Source organism: Odocoileus virginianus, chromosome 1 (genome assembly GCF_023699985.2).
Source record: "Odocoileus virginianus isolate 20LAN1187 ecotype Illinois chromosome 1, Ovbor_1.2, whole genome shotgun sequence".
Lineage (NCBI taxonomy): Eukaryota > Metazoa > Chordata > Mammalia > Artiodactyla > Cervidae > Odocoileus > Odocoileus virginianus.
The window spans coordinates 26,044,843-26,063,633 of NC_069674.1; the positions used below are offsets into that span (position 1 = coordinate 26,044,843).

At 44.8% G+C, this 18,791-nt stretch overlaps 1 protein-coding gene across 1 annotated transcript; it reads left to right on the plus strand.

Annotated features, from left to right (window-relative positions):
- Nucleotides 1-800: 800 nt before the first annotated feature.
- Nucleotides 801-6,596, plus strand: GCC1 (GRIP and coiled-coil domain containing 1). Its single transcript, XM_020914887.2, has 2 exons — nucleotides 801-2,265; nucleotides 3,339-6,596. Exons 1-2 carry the CDS (start codon nucleotides 1,231-1,233, stop codon nucleotides 4,632-4,634), a joined length of 2,331 nt encoding a protein of 776 aa, XP_020770546.2. The 5' UTR covers nucleotides 801-1,230; the 3' UTR covers nucleotides 4,635-6,596.
- The last annotated feature ends 12,195 nt before the right edge of the window (nucleotides 6,597-18,791 follow it).

Genomic DNA, 18,791 nt, shown 5'->3' on the forward strand with positions numbered 1-18,791 from the left:
GGCTCCTTCCTCTTAACTTCAGTATCACTTTGAATATACTTGTGTTTGCACGGCTGCTGCTTCTCTAGATGTGGGCTCCTTGAGGGTAAGAACTTGTCCCTTCCTGGTGATCACCTGGCATAGTACTTGGTATGTTGAGAGTCGGGCTGATCTACGTGGGATTCTAAACCCAAGGCTATGTGACCTTGGTGTATTAACTTCTCTGTGCCTCATGTTGCACTATCTGTAAAATAGTGCTAATGATGCTCAGCAGAATAATTATAAACACTAAATAGCAAAACTCCTGTGAAGCTTCTGAAATATAGGTGGCACTTAGAATGGACATGATGCCTATATATATTTATTTATATATATTTGTTAAATGAACCCAGCAGAACTCAGGAAAGGTGTAATAATGATTATATTATACACAGTCTAGGTGTCAAATATTGTCCTAGAAAGGGTTGTCATCTTTGTGGTCTAAATGGTAGTCTTAACTGTTCCTCTTTAAGGACAACGGTACTGAGCACCCAAACAGTGGGGCCTGTCCTTCACTCGAGTCTTTGGTAAGGACTCATTGCGATGTCGCCCCCGTCCCTCGCTAATCTTAGCGCTAGGGCAAGATCAGGGGCCTTCACCAAACCAAAATGACTCCGGTGTACTTGACTCTGCTTGCTCTGCTGTGGTGGAGAAGAACCGGCGCTCCGCCGGTGAGTGACCAGTTCTCAGCTCTGCTTGGTTCTCTTCACACCGGCCTGCTGAGGTAGCTCCGCCCACCTTGCGCCCACTGGGGGCGGGGCCTAATACGTCGCGCTCTCGTCACTTCCAGCAGACCCGGAAGCGCCGTTGTCCAGCCGCTAGAGTTAGGAAGTCTGGATGGAGCTACGCTCATCTTAAATCTTTGGCCTGTTGTGCGCCGGGTTCCGGCCGGTGCTGCTGTGGTTGGGTGAGCGGGGAGCGCGGAGCGGCTTCTAGGACAGTGCGGGAGAGCCCTGGCAGTGTGCTTCTCTCGTGCCAGCGTCGCCCCGCCTCTAGGATAGGACCCGCCCCCGCCCTCCTGCCTGGGACCTGGCAAGCGTTTCTGCCCGGCTGCCCCGCCGCCCTGCATCCGGTCTCGAACAGCTGCTTGGAGCGGATGTGCGGCGGAGGGGGACAGCTATCTCCCCGTCGCATACAACCCCCGCTAGCATCTTCGTGACGCTCTCCCAGGCTGTCCAAACCCTGGCGTGGAGCAACCCGTCCTGAACCCTCATGGAGAAGTTTGTTGGAATGAATTTCGGGGGCGGCCCAAGCAAGAAGGACCTGCTGGAGACCATTGAGACTCAGAAGAAGCAGCTCCTCCAGTACCAGACACGTCTCAAGGATGTAGTCCGTGCCTATAAAAGTCTGCTGAAGGAGAAAGAGGCGCTGGAGGCCAGCATTAAGGTACTGTCCGTATCCCACGAGGCGGATGTGGGCCTCGCAGGTGTGCAGCCTCAAGGCCTCACCTTTCCTGACTCTGTGGATGACCGGTGCTCCACTCACAGCGAGGATAGCACAGGGACCGCCGCCAGCCTGGATACTGCGGCCAGTCTCACCAGCACCAAGGGTGAGTTTGGGGTAGAAGATGACAGACTGGCCCGTGGACCACCACCTCCAAAGTTGGAAGAGGCCAGCGGGTCAGAGAGTGGCGTTAGCAGTAGTAGTGGGGACGGCCCATCTGGGGGTGGGGAGGTGGACAAACGACTGCAGCAGCTGAAGACTCAGCTGGCTACTTTGACCAGCTCTTTGGCTACAGTCACCCAGGAGAAGTCCCGCATGGAAGCTTCTTACCTGGCGGACAAAAAGAAGATGAAGCAGGACTTAGAGGATGCCAGTAAAAAAGCAGAGGAGGATAGGGGCCGGCTGGAGGGAGAACTGAAGGGGTTGCAGGAACAGATAGCAGAAACCAAAGCCCGGCTTATCACGCAGCAGCATGATCGCGCTCAAGAGCAGAGTGACCATGCCTTGATGCTGCGTGAGCTCCAGAAACTGCTGCAGGAGGAGAGGGCCCAGCGCCAGGACTTGGAGCTTCGGTTGGAAGAGACCCGGGAAGCTCTGGCTGGGCGGGCCTATGCAGCCGGTCAGATGGAAGGGTTTGAACTGCAGACCAAGCAGCTGACCCGTGAGGTGGAGGAGCTGAAAGGTGAGCTTCAGGCTCTTCGAGATGAGAAGAATCAGCCTGACCCCCGGCTGAAGGAGCTTCAAGAAGAGGCAGCCTGCCTTAAGAGCCATTTCCAGGCTCAGTTGCAGCAGGAAATGAGGAAGGTAATTATCTTCATCTCTTTCAAACATGAGTCATTTAACTTAAAGTGGCTTCCCAGGTGGCTCAGTGGTAAAGAATCCACCTGCCAATGGAAGAGATTCTGGAGATATAGGTTTAATCCCTGGGTCAGGAAGATTCCCTGGAGTAGGAAATTGCAACCCACTCCAGTATTCTTGCCTGGAAAACCGCATAGACAGAGGAGCCTGGCAAGCTATAGTCCATAAGGAAGTAAAGAGTCAGACACGAGTCAACACACACTTGTGACATATGGGGAAATACTAGGTTTTTTTCCTCCTCTGACAGTTAGAACTAAGTGCCTGCACTGTTGATTTTTTGATGCTCTTCAAAAAGTTTCACTTGTGGGTCCTGAGAAATCCTTTTCTATGTGGTGTTGACAGTATCCACAGAGTGTGCTTCCAACAGGATGTGGAGTTTCTGAGTGTAGTCTGAAGTTGGACCAGGCAGATCTGAGCGTCGGGGCATGGTATCTGTCCAGCTGTGCTGTGAAGCGGTGTAGCAGTGGCCGTGCAGTGAAAGGTGGAGTGGATGCCTATAGCAATATGCCTGTCTAGGGGGAGCAGTGGATGCCTGTAGGTAGGGTGGCTGAAGGGGACAAAGGGAATTTTCACAGAAGAAATCACTTCTTGTATTGTTTGCAGTCAATATTTGCCTTGTCTGGAAAGTTAGGCTATTTTCCAGTGCCTCCTTTGAGCGTGGGGAGAGATCCAAGTCAATTCTGAACTTCCAGGAATGTTGGAAGAGGAAAAGAATGTCATATGGTGAAGAGCACACTTTACACGTGAACTTGGTGTATGGGTAGAGAGAGTAGAAACGCTAAAGCAGAACAGTAGCAGATCTCCAAAGAGTCTTAATATCATTGGGTATAATGTGTGTCTGAGAGCAGGTTACAGGAGCTTGAAGCACCCAAACTCAGAAAAATTCCCAGTTCCCATATTTTTCCAGGCCACCCCCATCCCATAACCTTTTTGTCCCCCCTCCCTTGCTTCCTCAAAGTTGGCCCTCCGACCTTGTGCCTTTTCTGGATGCATCTCCACCTGTTCCCTTGTTTTTTCAGACAGCCCTCGCTGAGGATCAGCTGCGTCAGCAGTCGCAGTTGGAAGAGCAGAGGGTGGCGGCCCTGGAGAATCAAATATCCCAGGTGTCGGAACTGCTGGGCACCTACGAGAAGGCCAAGCAGAAGGACCAGCTGGCCATCCAGAAGCTGAAGGAGCGCATTCTGCAGCTGGACCTGGAGAACAAGACCCTGGCGCTAGCAGCCTCCAGCCGGTCTCCTCTGGACAGCCATGGAGATGAGTCCAGTCTGGATGTCAACGTCCTGAAGGACAAGATGGAGAAGCTGAAGAGGCTGCTGCAGGTGGCGGCCAGGAAGAGCCAGGTGACCCTGGACGTGGAGAAGCTCTGCGACCTGGAGATAATGCCCAGCTCCGAGGCTGCTGATGGGGAGAAGGCCATGGCGCTCTACTACCAGCAGGAGCTGAAACAGCTGAAGGAGGAATTTGAGAGGTACAAGATGCGGGCCCAGGTGGTCCTCAAGAGCAAGAACGTCAAAGACGGGAACCTGGGCAAGGAGCTGGAGGAAGCCCGGGAGCAGCTGGCCGAGCTGAAGGAGAAGTACATCTCACTGCGGCTGTCCTGTGAGGAGCTGGAGCACCAGCACCAGCAGGAGGCTGAGGGCTGGAAGCAGGAGATGGCCCGGCTGCAGCACGGCCACCGGCAGGAGCTGGAGCGGAGCCAGCTGGACTTCCGGGACCGCACGCTGAAGCTGGAGGAGGAGCTGCACAAGCAGCGGGACCGGGCGCTGGCCGTGCTGGCCGAGAAGGACCTGGAGCTGGAGCAGCTGCGATCCGTGGCCTTGTCCTCCGGGCTGCCGGGGCGCAGAAGCCCTGTGGGTGGCGCGGGCCCCGGGGACCAGGCGGACACCTCCACCCCGGACAGCCTGACCCAAGCCCTGCAACTCGCTGCGGCCAGCGAGCCCACTTTCTTCCTGTATGCCGAGCAGCTGGCCCGCAAGGAGGTGGAGATCACGTCGCTGAGAAAGCAGAAGCACCGGCTGGAGGTGGAAGTGCATCGGCTGCAGGACCGGTTGCTGGAGGAGGGGGAGCGGCATCGGGAGGAGGTGGGAGCCCTGCAGAGCCACATCGCAAAGAACATCAGGGACCAGAGTCGGGAGGGAGCCAACCTCGAGTACCTCAAGAACATCATCTATCGCTTCCTGACCTTGCCAGACACCCTGGGCCGCCAGCAGACGCTCACTGCCATCCTGACCATCTTGCACTTCAGTCCAGAGGAGAAGCAAGCGATCATGCGGCTCCCAGCCGGTGGTGGTTGGTGGCCCTCTGGCAAGAGATGATGCCATTTTCACTCCTCCGATTTCTGTGCCTCTTCTGTGAGAAGGGACAGGCTTTGGTTTCTACCGCCTCTTCTCTTATGTCACCATCTTATTTCTTCACTGTATTGACCTGGGAGGAGTCCTCAGTGTGGGATGGGATCTCTGTCAAGTGCCATTAATGCCATTTTATCCTTGGGCCCCAAAGATACTGAAAGTGTTGGGACAGCATCTTCTGGTGGCCTGTGCATGAAGGGAGGAGTGGGGAGAGGTTAGGATTGAGAGGTGCAAAAGTTGGGGAAGTGAGTGTCTTTTAAAATAAGGTGGTTTTTTTTTTTTTTTTTTTTTTGGTTTTAATATCATACTCCTAGTGCAGAGCTAGGAGTACCTATGACTCCAAAGAGAGTTCAGTTAATTTCTAAACACACACAAGGACCCACTATTTACTCCATTTCATCACAATCTTGAGTCTGGCCCACTGCTGCCCCAATTCTCTGGGGACATAAATGCAGGCTGGAGAGGGACCAGGAAGTTTGAAATAGTGACAGATTCCAAAGGGCCCAGGGATAGTGAACTTGGGGAGTTCATTGTGAAGCTGGGAAACTTGAAATACTTAGGGCAGGGTACGACCTAACGTCTGGACAAACCCCACCACTTGTGGCCATCCTGGAGAAATCCCTGCACACCAGCTGGTTCTTAGGAATTACTTGAGTGACCTGCTTTTGGCCTGGATAGGCTTCTAGACCTTTCACACTTGTCCCTCCCTGCCTTAACCTGCTGTACATCGTTGGCTTGAGATTGTGAGTGAGTGACTTTGCTGTCTATCCCTCAATGTTGAAGTCCCATTAAGGAAAAAATTCTACCTTCTTAAAGAGAGGGGTCTGATCAGGAAGCGCTGATCCTGCCTGGATACAAAGAATTAGCTCTGAGATTTACACCACCCACCCCCCAACTAGTTGTGCTGTAGAGGATTCCAGAAAGATGCTGTGACCCTCACAGGCAAGTGGTAGAAATTCAGCCGAACAGGGCTGGGGGTACTTGCTACATATGGATAGCCTTTTGGCTAAACCTCCATGTCCCTGCAGCCAGCGTGTTCGTGCATTACTGTCACCAGGGTCCTTTTCCCGCTCACTTAGGGAAGTAATAGGGTTTCAGTCCCTAAAATTCATCTTCCTCACCTGTGTTACTACTAATGGAGGGACTCAGAGAAGTTGGATTCAAATAGTATCATTTCCTTGTTCTTTGCTTTCCCCCATCTGCTCTTGCTGGTTGTAGAGATCTTTGGATCCTAAAGACCAGTGCTCTGCCACAGTCTAATATGTATCTTTCTGTTCTTCATCATAGTGATCTGTATTGTGAGGGTTTGGGGGTGATTAAATAATCTGATTGGGAGGCTAGGTGATCCACACTATCTAAAGTGAGCAGACTTAATGGAACAGAAGTGATGCATTCAAGTGGTAATAACGATAACCACAGAATCATTAAACTTGATCAGTTTGACCTGTTTGCTTACTTAATGGTCTGTATATACATGCATGTATATGTCTGGACACAGAGTGTGAATGTAAGTGGTAAATGAAAAGGAGGTAAGAAATACTTCATATATTTATTGACAAGCTTAAATCTAGGGAGGAATACCTTAGTACTTTAACTGCCTCGATTACAGACCAAACATTTTAGCCTGGAATTGTGTATATGTGTTTGTGTGTAAGCTGTTACACTGGAAAAAACCTTCTCATGGGTGGGCTTTAAACTTCCATAATTTCTGCTTTAAACTTTGAAAGTAATGTGCTTCTGAATGCTTTATTTTCAAGTCAGTATTCATGATATCCTGGAAAAGTTTTGCAGGATATATCCTAAGTTCCTGTAGGATATGATGTTATTTCCAGGTGGTTTGGATGGAATAGAAAGTCACAGCTGCTTTCCTAGGACTAATGATTCTGTGCTTTTGAATTCTGAGGAGATAATAAACAAGCAAAGAAGCAAGTCAGTGTCTGATTAATAATTTTAAGCATTGGTATATGTAAGGCTGCAAATGCTCCCAAATGAAAGGAAGACGACTTGGTCCCTCCCTACCCTTAAGAACATAAATTCCTTGTCTCCCCTCCCCTTTCTCCAAAATAAGTTTTCCAGTTATTTGACTAGTTTTCTCCATGCTAGATGCTCTAAGAAAGGAAAGAGAGAGAATTTAGATCAGACAACAGAGAGAAATAAATTTTCCTTGGTCCCTGGTCCTAGAATTTCAAATAGTGTGTGGGGTATGTTGCTAAGGTAATGAGACTGAGCCATATTTATTACCTTGCAAATCAGGAAGATTGCTGTGAATAAGAGATGGAGGGAGAAAAGGATAAGAAGGCAGGTTGATAATTGTGAGCTTTCTGCATTCCTTCCCCCAGGCCACCCTATTGAGCATCTCCGATCTGAGGCATAAACATCTGTATAATTGTGCCCTAGATGTTGGAAGTTCCCATCTGTTACCTAGAGCTCTGAGGTGCTCAGCTTGTCTTGTGAAGCTGCTACCACAGGGTTCTTTGTGGGAACTTCTCAAGACTGCAAGCACCATGTTGGGCCACTTACATCCATTATCTCATTTAGTCCTCACAGCTGTTATCATTCCCCATTTCACAGATGAGGAAACAAAGGCCAAGAGGTTAAATTTGCCCCAGATCATGTAACTAGTTGATGTCTGAACCAGGTCTGATGAACCCCAAAGCCTGCTTAATTTGGGTATGCCTGTCTTGCTAGGACTTGGGTCAAGGCCTGTCTCCGTGGGTGATAACTAGTGATGGAGAGACTGATCTCTTGGCTGAATTGTGCTGGTTCAAATGGAGAGAAAGTCTCCAGCTATAAGTTGCAGCCCAAGTTTCTACACTAATAATGCTAAACAGGCAATGCTGGTTCTTCATAAGAACCGTAAAGGTGTTCTGTCCCCTTGCTTCTAGATGACTGCTAACTTTAGAACTGGGATCATTCTTTTTTATTAATTGAAGTATAGTACAATGTTGTGTTAGTGTCTGATGTACAACAAAGTGATGCATATATATAATATATATATATTCCTTTATTATATAATACAAGTGAGTGAAAGTCACTTAGTCATGACCCCATGGACTATATATACATCCATGGAATTCTCCAGGCTAGAATACTGGAGTGGGTAGCCGTTCCCTTCTCCAGGGGATCTTCCCAACCCAGGGATTGAACCCAGGTCTGTGCATTGCCGGCGGATTCTTTACCAGCTGAGCCACAAGAGAAGCCCAAAAATACGGGAGTGGGTAGCCTATCTCTTCTCCAGCAGATCTTCCTGACCCAGGAATTGAACCAAGGTCTCCTGCATCACAGGCAGATTCTTTACTGACTGAGCTATCAGGGAATCTTCTATATAATAAAATTATATGTATTATATATATTTATATTTATTATATATATATATTCTTTTCCAGAATATTTTCCATATAGTTTACTATAAGATATTGAATCTCTTGAATATAGTTCCCTGTGATACACAGTAGGACTTTGTTGTTTGTTTGATAATGTAGCAGTTTGTATCTGTTAATCCCAAACTGCTCATTTATACCTCTCCCTCCTTTCCCCTCTGGTAATCAAGTTTGTTTTCTATGTCTGTGAATCTGTTTCTGTTTTGTAAATTACGTTTATTTGTGTCATTTTTTAGATTTTGCATACAAGTGATGATATATTTGTTTTTTCTGTTTGACTTAGTTCGCTTAATGTAATTTCTAGGTCCACCAATGTTGCTACAAATGGCATTATTTCATTCTCTTTATGGATGTGTCCCTGGTGGCTCAGATGGGAAAGAACCTGCCCGCAGTGTAGGAGACCTGGGTTCAATCCCTGGGCCAGGATGAATCCTCTGGAGAAGGGAATGGCTACCCACGCCTGTATTCTTGCCTGGATAATTCCTTGGACATAGGAGCCTGACTGGCTACAGTCCATGGGGTCACAAGAGTCAGACATGACGCAGCGAGTAACACTTTCACTTTTAAGTATTTCATTGTATGTATATGTATATCATATCTTTATCCATTTGTCTGTCAATGGACATAGAAGTTGTTTCCATGGCTTGACTTTTGTAGATATTGCTGTAATGACAATTGGGATGCACGTATCATTTGAAATTATAGGTTTCTGTCCATCCCTGTGGGCTGCGGGACCAAACCCTGTCATATCTGAGAGAATGAATTTGAAGACTGCTACCACTAATGCAGATTACATGCAATTTTTTTATTAACTGAAGCTGTGCTGTCTATATAGCCAAAAGTTGTCGAGTTATATGTGCTGTTGTGTATATTTTGGAAATTAAGCCCTTGGTTGCATCATTTGCAAATATTTTCCCCCAGTCCATAGGTTGTCTTTTCATTTTGTTTGTGATTTCCTTTTGCTGTGAAAAAGCTTACAAGCTTGATTAGGATCCATTTGTTTATATATATATATATATATATATATTTTTTTATTTCTATTGCCTTGAGAGACTAAGAAAATATTGCTAAAATGTATGCCCCCAAATGCTTTGCCTGTGTTCTCTTCTAGAAGTTTTGTAGTATCCTGTCTTATATTTAAGTCTTTAAGTCATAAATTACTTAATCTCTCTGAAGTTAACTTTCTTATAATGGGAATTAATAATACCTTTATTTCAGGGTTACATTTTCAGTTATAAAGAAAGTAAGTATAGAAAGAAGCAGCACAGTTTCTGAAACAAAGTAGGTGCTGAACCACGTTAGGTTTTTTTCCCCCCTGCAAAGAATTGGCAGAATTGGGAGTTAAGACTGAGCTCTTCTTGATTTCTTAACCACAAACGTTGCTGTAAACAAAGGAAAAATGACGGTCTTATATTAAGGGCTTGCACTAAAGTCGACTGCTAGCACTTCCCCTACATTATTTTACTTGATCTTTGCAACAGTCTTGTAAAGCGTATCTGTTTTGCAGATGAGGAAATGGAGGCTTGGCAGGATAAATTGCCCAAGGTCCAGAGCCAGGGATGGCAGAACCTGGATTGAAACCTGTTTATCTGAACCAAGCAGCCCAGCTCTTTCTGCCTCTCTACTGCCTCTCAGCAAAGAGAAATGTGGAATCCTCGATTGTGGTCCCCACCGAGGAGTTCAGGGGACTGTGTTTCTGGCCTGGGCTGGGAAGGAAGGGTCCTTGTCCGGGTGGTCTTTTCTTCATTGGCAACCAGCTGCCTCATAATTTCAACGGAGCCTCATTTTTTCCTAACTGCAGAGCTCTTTCACACTGAAAGTTGTGAAATAGACTCTTTGTTACCATACAGTTTTATGTGAGTTTCAGCAGTGACAGCTGTTTCTCCTGGGACCCAGATCTCCTAAGTCACCTAAATAACAATGATTCTGAGAAACCCATAGGGCAGGGAGCCCAGAAGAGCAAAGGCCACCTGTAAACCAATGACCCTCATGGGTAAACCCTGCCCCTTGACTTCAGCAGGGAGACCATCTCTGGTTCAGTGTAAATTTGTCCATCCCTGTGGGCTGCTACTGAGGGATGAAACCCTCTCTTTTGTATCTGAGAGAGTGAATTTGAAGACTGATACCAGCTTACATGAATGTAAGGTTTTAAATGCAAATTACATGCAAATTTTTTATTAGCTGAAGCTGTGCTGTCCATATAGTCAAAAGTATTTTGAGGGTTAGTATTTAGAGTCAGGTCCATTGTCTTACCTTTATTTCAACACCTGTGGACTATACAGGTGGCCAGGGCAAGGACACCCACCCAAAGGGTGTGAAGTTACCCAGTCTGAGGCTTCATTTTTAAAACTGATTTAAATAAAGGGAAGAAATTGTCCCCTGGGATATCTGCCCACTTTGGAGACTTAGCCAGCGAGAGGAGATTTGAAGGAATCCGGAGACCAAAGTTATTTGAGTCGGTTTTAACCACCTACATTGTATTGCCCACTGGGTTTACATTTCCCAAAGGCAGGATCCTTAGACACACTGTTTCCTCCACCTTCAAAGTCCCTCCTGGCGCCCCATTCCAGCCCTCTGCAGTGTGGTCCTGTCCTTTCAGACTCAGCTAAAGCATCACTCCATGCTGATTTTTTCCATACCAAGGGATGCTCAGGCACTTCCCTGAGGTCCTTCAACACTTTATTCATACAGCCTTGAACACAGTCATTTCTTGTACTTTGATTTTAAATTGATTTCTCTGTCTCCCCAACTACTCTATAGACCCCCTCACTGTCATGTCCAAGTCCTGTTCATCTTCGCACTCTCAGGACTTTTCATAACTTGGCACATATATTTAATGCTTAATAAACAGCAGAATGAATGAACATAAGACTGAAAATACCAACCTTATCCATTCAGAGTAAGAGATTTAATTTTTGCTAGTATTGCATTCTTCCACTGTGCTATTTTACTGCTAGTTTTTAGGCATTTTAGTGGATGTGCCATTGCTCTAGGTCTCTGGGAATATAACTAGAATTGACTTTAGGTACGTTAGCATCCTTTGGTTGTTAGAGGATTTGGGGATGTTCATCCTGGTCCCATCAGGAAGGAAGATAGACTGAGAAAAGGAGGCTATAGGATGAGGCAAGTGCCCTGATACTCAGATGCTGAGCCCAACTTTGGGCCTGAGGTCTTATTCCTGATGAGGACCCCAGCAGGAAGCTTCTGGCAGTGTGTCTCTGTATTTAAGGAACCCCTGTACTTGAGGGGGGTGTAGAACAGGCAGCTCCACTACCTTATCTCTCAAGGGGATTAGGGACCTTCCTTTCTTCCACCTGCACATCTCTTTATGGTTGTGGCAAAGTTCTTGGCAAATGAAACTTTTGTTCTTTCTCTGCTTCCCAGATTTAGTCATTAAAAAGTTGATTTCTTTCTTCTGAGTTGATGCTTGGTCCTTCAGACCAGCACCCAACTTCTGGAGAGGGACCAACAAGATACACTTGTCTAGCAGGAGGTAAGAGTGGGGAGGGGTGCTATCTCTTTAAAAGTCTTCCCAGAGAAAACTTTATTATCCTGGCCTCGATGAGCACAGTTGTTGTAGGAACTGAATGAAATAACAGATATGCAAATTCTTTATAAATTGAACTGTACTAATGTAAAAATAAAAGGAACTTCACTGGGCAAAAAAAGTCTTCCCAGGGGCCTCTCCAGCACTTTGGTCAGCACTTGTGTGTGACTGGTGGTCAGTGAGTCAGTGAGTCCCGTGGGTATGGAAGGAAACAGAATTTTCAACAATTATGAACCTTACTTTGTGAGGCACCTAGGGCCAGAAGCTTCCTGCGGGGGTCCTCGTTTTAGCAATCCCTGGCCATTCGGCCGTCACATGATACAGGCCATACCTAGATGCTGTACAAACCGCAAAGATGACCGTTGAGATCTTTCCCAAGTTTTGGTGCAGACTTGGCTGAGGGAATCAGGCTGATCTGGCAACTAGCATGGGTTCACTAACCATCTCTGTCTTCTCTCTCCATTTCAGCCCTCTCACTTTTCCAAAAAAAAAAAAAAGAAGACCCTGCCTTGAAGTTGCTTGGGGTTCACACAGCATGTTTAACCAAACTGCGATACCACAAGGGCGCTGGACACCAAGAGTGGGTCGGTCATGATAATGGTGAAGAGTCAGGGTGTGATCCAGGGTGATGAAGGAGGGCTTCAGAATATTAGTCTGGGCTTGAGTGATCTGCCCCTCACTAGTGGCTTAGATGGGGAAGTGCATCCCACATAGGTGGGTGCACGGACCACAGGCCTGCATTGTGCAAGCCCATCAGGGCATTTATGGAATCCCAGAATATCCGATCTGAAAGGGATATTGGAGCTTGCCTGGTAGGCTACTCCCTTCATAGAAGAGCAAAAAGACCCACACAGGACAAATTGATCTTATCATGGGTTGTGGCTTAATAATCAAATAGAAGCTTTTGTACCCGGTAGTGGCTGATAGGTGATGGCTGGATGGCAGGCAGAGTAGGGCATCGAGTGCACAGTGGGTTTGTGCCCTCTGGGTCTATTGATACCCGAGCCTTCCCTCTTCTTTCCTGCTGCTGCTCCTGGGCCTCTTGAAAAGGGAGATAACCAGGAGGATGATGCTATTGATTCAACTGACTAAGGATAACTTACCAGTAACTCCCTCCCATGGGTGCTAGTGTTCATGGACCTAAATTTTAACGCCCTTGTAGGTGAAGCCTGGAGCATGGAGGATATATCACTGTTTATTCATCAGTTCAGCAAACATGGAGTGAACTTTCACTTTGTCGCAGGCGCTGTGCTGGGCACTCAGAATACACGCTATCAGTGTTTAGCACAGGATATAGGTTCAAAGGTGAATGATTATAATTCAGGGTGGCAAGTGCTGTAATGGAGGGTTAGAAGGTAAAGATGAAACATTGAACTTGGTCTGCAAGGAATCAGGAAACTAAAGTGAAGGTGACCCTTCAGTTGAGCTTCAAAAGATAAGCAGCGACTGGTGTTAGCTGCATGGACAGGTGGTGGTACTGCGAGTGGGCATGGGGGTGTGTGGCAGTTATAGTAGATTAACTCATTCAGCATCTCTTGTAATCTGCTTTTGATTCAGCCTTCCTGAACTGCAGAGATGAAACAGCTAGAAACAATGTTTGTCAGATTTTTTGATAACTGGGATTTCAGAGGTACTTGCGGCTCCTGAGATTGGAACTAGGAACTGAGTTGAATGGGTGGCATGCAAGGCTTCCATATCTCTGGGCTGGATCTAACAAACGTGGCTCCAGAGCCAGCAGCTGCTGTATGTACCCCAGATTCTGACCTAGGTGGTGTGACTCCCAGGTTCCAACCTGAGCAGCTGGGAGGGGCATGGTGCCCAGCTCAGAGAAGAAAGATGTTGACTTCAGGGAGGGGGATGTTAAGTTCAGGGCACATTTGGGGGAGGTCTAGAAGTTTGGAAATGCGGACATTTTACACTGGTCTTAGCTTAAAAGCTGAGAAGTGACCAACATTTTTTTAAAAAAATTATTTATTTGGTGAATTTACACGTGAGGTCATTTACAAAGACAAAATGCAGACACTTGCAGTTCTCAGAACAGGCAATAAACTTTGAGGATTTGCATGATAGTATTGAATGGCAAGGGCTCCCCACTAGTGTTAAAGAACCTGCCTGCTGATGCTCCCTGGGTCGGGAAGATCCCCTGGAGGAGGGCATGGCAACCCACTCCAGTATTCTTGCCTGGAGAATCCCATGGACAGAGAAGCCTGGCAGCCTACAGTCCATAGGGTTGTAAAGAGTTGGACATAACTGAGTGACTTAGTGTATACACACACATACACACATGCACACATATCGAACAACAATGCTTTGATTTCCTTAGTGAATTTTTATACCCAGTATCAATGTTATGTAAATAGAGCTGTGTCTGTATGTACGGGTTATCATATATGGTGTATAACTATGAGCTGAAATGCAGAGCTCTCAACCTTTCCATTAACCAAGCCATCTTAAATTATGTTAACTGCCCCAACTAGTTGGTTAGAGGCCCCTCAACTGTCATAGAGTTTGGGAACTCAAGAGCACAGCATGGAGTAGAGAAGAATATTTGAGAGTCTGGGGTGTGAGACAGGCACTGGTGTACATGTGATGACACAGAGGATGTGTAGATTTTGCAGAGAAGTCAGCCAGGAGTGACACCCATCCCCTTCGAGAAGACATTTTTAGAAGTAATCTCATATTTACTGAAAAGTGTCCAGAATAGTACAAGAACAATCATGTACCCTTTACCCAGACTCATCTGTTGTTCACACTGTGTTCCACTAATTTTCTCCTTTGTGCTCTCTCTCTATGCATACATACATATTTTTTTCTGGACCATTTGAGAGTAAATTGCATACATCATGGCACTTTACCTTTTACCAGTGATTTTTTTCTTAAAAGCAAGGATATTCTCTTAAATGACTACAATATAGTTATAATCTTCAGTAAATGTAACACCTATCTGTACAATTCTGTAATCTACCATCTGCATTCCAACTTGTCAAGTAGCCCAGTCATTTCCTTTATAGTATAACCCCCCACCCCCATTATAGGATTCTGTCTAGGATCACATATTGTGTTTAGTTATCCTGTCTCTTTAATCTCCTTTAATTTGGAATAGTTCTGCACCTTTTCATTGTCTTTTATGACAGTAACATTTTAAGAGAACACAGCCCTCCCCACTTTTTAAAATATAAGAGTCCTCATTTTGAGTTTGACATTTCTTCATGATTAGATTATGGCTCTGAATTCCCTGTCAAAATATTGTATCAATGATGTGATTGTCGACTGAAAGACAAATGTACAATATAAGGGCTATGACTTTACATTTTATTCAGGGTTTTACCGAGGCCCATAGTCTGGGAGATAGCCTCTCAGTAGTTCTGAGGCGATTTCTTTAGAGGGGTAGGGGAGCAGTCAGTATAGTTTTGATTTTTGGCTGGGAAGTATGTGCAAACAAGCGTATGACTTGGTAAAAGGTTATTGTTAATCACAAGGAAAAGCTATCAGTTACTGATTTTAGTGCTTTACCATGTATGGGAAGATGCAAGAATCCGGGTTCATGAAGATTCTTCCTGAGATAAACATCTAACTATCTAAAGCACTGAGCACCTCATCCTGTTTTCTATCCTGAATTCCTCCCGGATTGCATTGTTGGTCAGCGACTGCAGTGGCTGATGACATAATCATTGCATACCTGGATGGTAAGCCACATTCTTTGTTTTCTATGCTCTTCTCAGGGTATCACTCCCAGAGGCAGATTATCTGCTGCTTCTCATTGGTGATGTTAATTCTGATATTCAGACAAGGTATATGATTTCTTCACTGTATAGCAAGTATTTTAGCTTCAGTGCTAATAATCTGAGGAGATACTTTAAATCCATGCAGATATCCTGCTTTTATCAAAATTTCCCCCCTAAATTTAACTGATGATAACCCAATCTTTGCTTTGATGATTGAAAATCAATCATTTTTCAACTCTAGCACTATTACCACATTTATCTTTTGGTCCTTGGCATTTTCTCAGTGACAGCCCTGCCTTCTCCATCACTTATTTAACATTTATTTATCTATTTATTACTAGACTGATGGATTCCTATTTCTCATTGGTTTATAATTTGCTATTTTACTTAATTTTTTGGCTCAAATTTGGCTCAAATTCCCCAGATTGGTAAGAATCCCTTCAAACTCCCATGTTCTTGTGACACACTCCCATCATTTTTTGGAGTACTTCCTTACTTTCTGTCTTGAAAATATGTTTTTGGCTCATCTTACAGTTTCTGTGCCCCAGTCTTGGAATCAACTATTTCTCTGGTGATCCCTGGTTCTTGTTTGTGAAAACTGGTATTAGAAACCAATATCTGGGAGCTATGTGAGCTCATTGCTACTGGGGTGTATTTGCAGATAGACTTTGAAAATATATATTATTTATACATATATACATGCACATGTAGCTATACAGACACACATACACAGTTTAAACATTGCAAGTTTGCACCAACATCTCCGATTCCAATCCATTTCCCCTCAGTTTTTTCTTACCATTCTCTAACTCATGTGTGTTTCTTCTACAGCAAGAACCCTAGGATGGAGCCCTTTAGTATTTTATTAGTGATGTCATTAAAATACATTATGTAACACTGTAAGTGTAATATAGGTGTAACAACATGTAACGCTACATATTTACATTAACATCTAAAAAGTAGGCAGAGCAGAAGAGCGCAGGCAGATGAGGGACAACCAGAAAAGCAGGGGAAAACCAGCAGAGGATATCAAAGAATTCAAGGGAGAAATGAGCTTTATCATGGAGAGAGTAGTCAGCTCCATCAAGTCTGAATCACTTTACAAGATTTTTAAAAGCTTTTAAAGGCTTTTCATGCGTTTTCAGGCTATGTGAAGCACCAGCTGTCTTCATTTTGATGCTCCCTTCCAATATCTGACCAGGAATACTTTCTTTTATGCTGTTGCAGTATTGCATTATAATTTGGTGTTTTGCTTTTTGCTTGAGATAGTCTTGTAGCACCTGTTCATTTTCCATGTGTCCTCCCACCCTTCATTCTGACCTGTTTTAATGGCTGTGCTGATTAAAGAGGGAAGAGGCCACCTTTCTTCTAGCTTCTGTGGCTTCCAGAGCCACTCACATCTTTCCCTCTCCCACTGCTCTGTAAAAAGATGGTGACTACTATGTAACTTTTGCCAAGATTAAAACATATGGAGTTGCTGATATTCAGTCTATGACAATGGCTGTTTCATATGATCTTAGCCTAATATATACCAGGCTAAGATAAATATATATATATATATTTTTTATATATATATATTTTATATATATATAAAATACAGTATATTTATAATACAAGTTTTACATGTATCAAAAGACCTGATTTAAGAGCGACTCAGTGCTATTAATTTATCACCATTAATCATACCTTAGGAGGCATTATTATCTTCATCCTTGTTACATCTGAGGAAACTGAGGCAAAGAAAGGTCAAATAACTTGCCTATAGCTAACAAGAGCAGGTGCAGTGTTTGGGCCCAGGAAGTGTGGCTTTGGAGCCCAGGTTCTTTAATCATTACACTATGATACCCCTCGAGAGTGGTATCACCAAGCTGAAAATAACCAACTGCAAGCTTATTAAGGGAGCTGGAGCCAGTCTGCTTGTTAACTGAGTGTGGATGCCCCGTGTTTCCCCCTTTTCAGAATTTGTTATTTAATGTATGTGTGCATTTCCCTGTAGGTGTCAGGGTCAGAGGCTAAAGAGTGGGCTTGCTCTTCACCGCCTTATGCCAAGTGTCTTGTGCAGTACACAGAAGAGATGTGTCCTCAATATTTATTGAAGGAAAAGAAGGAAGGAAGGGAGGGAGGGAGGAAGGTGGAAGCTGGGGCATCAGTTGGAGATTGGGAATGTAGGTGACATGAATGGTAGGATGTGTCTGTCTGACTTGTATAGAGAGTTGGGCTTCGAGTGGCCACAAACAGGATAGACTTTTCTACTTCTGGCATCCAGAGGAAGACAGGCCAGAGGGATAAGTTCAAACTAGAGATTCAGTGTCAGACAGCGGCAAACCCCTGGCCAACAAGGCTACTGCCAGAGTTCAGAGGAGGGTGGAGGCTGGGTAGGAGGGAGAGTCAGTGAGGAGAGGCCTCTGGGAACTGTAAATCATATTAACATAATATGAAGTCTGAAATAGCTAGACCTGCCTGCCTCCTGGACTTCAGGCCATTGTAAGCCCAAGGTAGAAGCTTTCAATTAACTTAATGTCTTTGAACTCTCTCCCTACGTGCTAGGTATGGTAGCAGAATGCCGGGTGTCCTTAGGAAAGTGGGCTTTTTGTTTCTAGTATCCTGGACCCAAGTTCTTTGAAACAGTAAGATATTAAAGGCTGAGAACCACCCCTGGAAGAGTTGAAAGCAAAATGCTCATTTTGTCATTACCTGTCTCTGGGATTTCTTTGTGACTCATTGTTTTTAATCTGTCAAAAAGGGAAGCAGAGAATTTGCAGAGCTTCTCAAAGTTATTGTGATGATTTTTGTTTGCTCACTGATCAAATTGAACAGTACATTAAAGTTCTTAGAAAAGTATAAAGTACTATAAAATGTAATTATTATTAATGTCTGACATCACATATACTAGATAACAGAATACAATGATAAATTAACTCTATGTTGGTAAACTGTTACCTAACTCCCACTTTGGCTCCCCCATCCCACTGTCTTCCTAAGAAGGATAGTCATACTTTTAAAAGGATGAGGTGGGAAAAATGTTATTTTATATATATATATATATATATATATATATATATATGTATTGACTTTCTACTGCTGCTGTAACAAATTACCACACACTTGATGACTTTGAAACAACACAAAATAATCACCTGACAGCTTTGGAGGTCAGAAATCTGAAAGAGGATCTTGCTGGGCTAAAACCAAGGTGTCAGCAGGGCTGTGTTCCATTCTGGAGGCTTGATGGGAGAATCTGTTTCCTTGGTTTTTCCAGTTTCTAGAGACTGTGTTCCTTTTTTCATGGTCCCCTTCCTCCATCTACAAAGCAAGTGATGTCAGATTTGAGCCTTTTCTCCATAGTCACATCATCCTTTCTCTTCCATTCTAAGGGATCCTTGTGGTTATATCCCAGATAATCCAGGATAATCTTCCAATTTCAAGGTCAGTTGATTAGCAACTTTAATTCCCCTTTGTCATGTAACGTGTT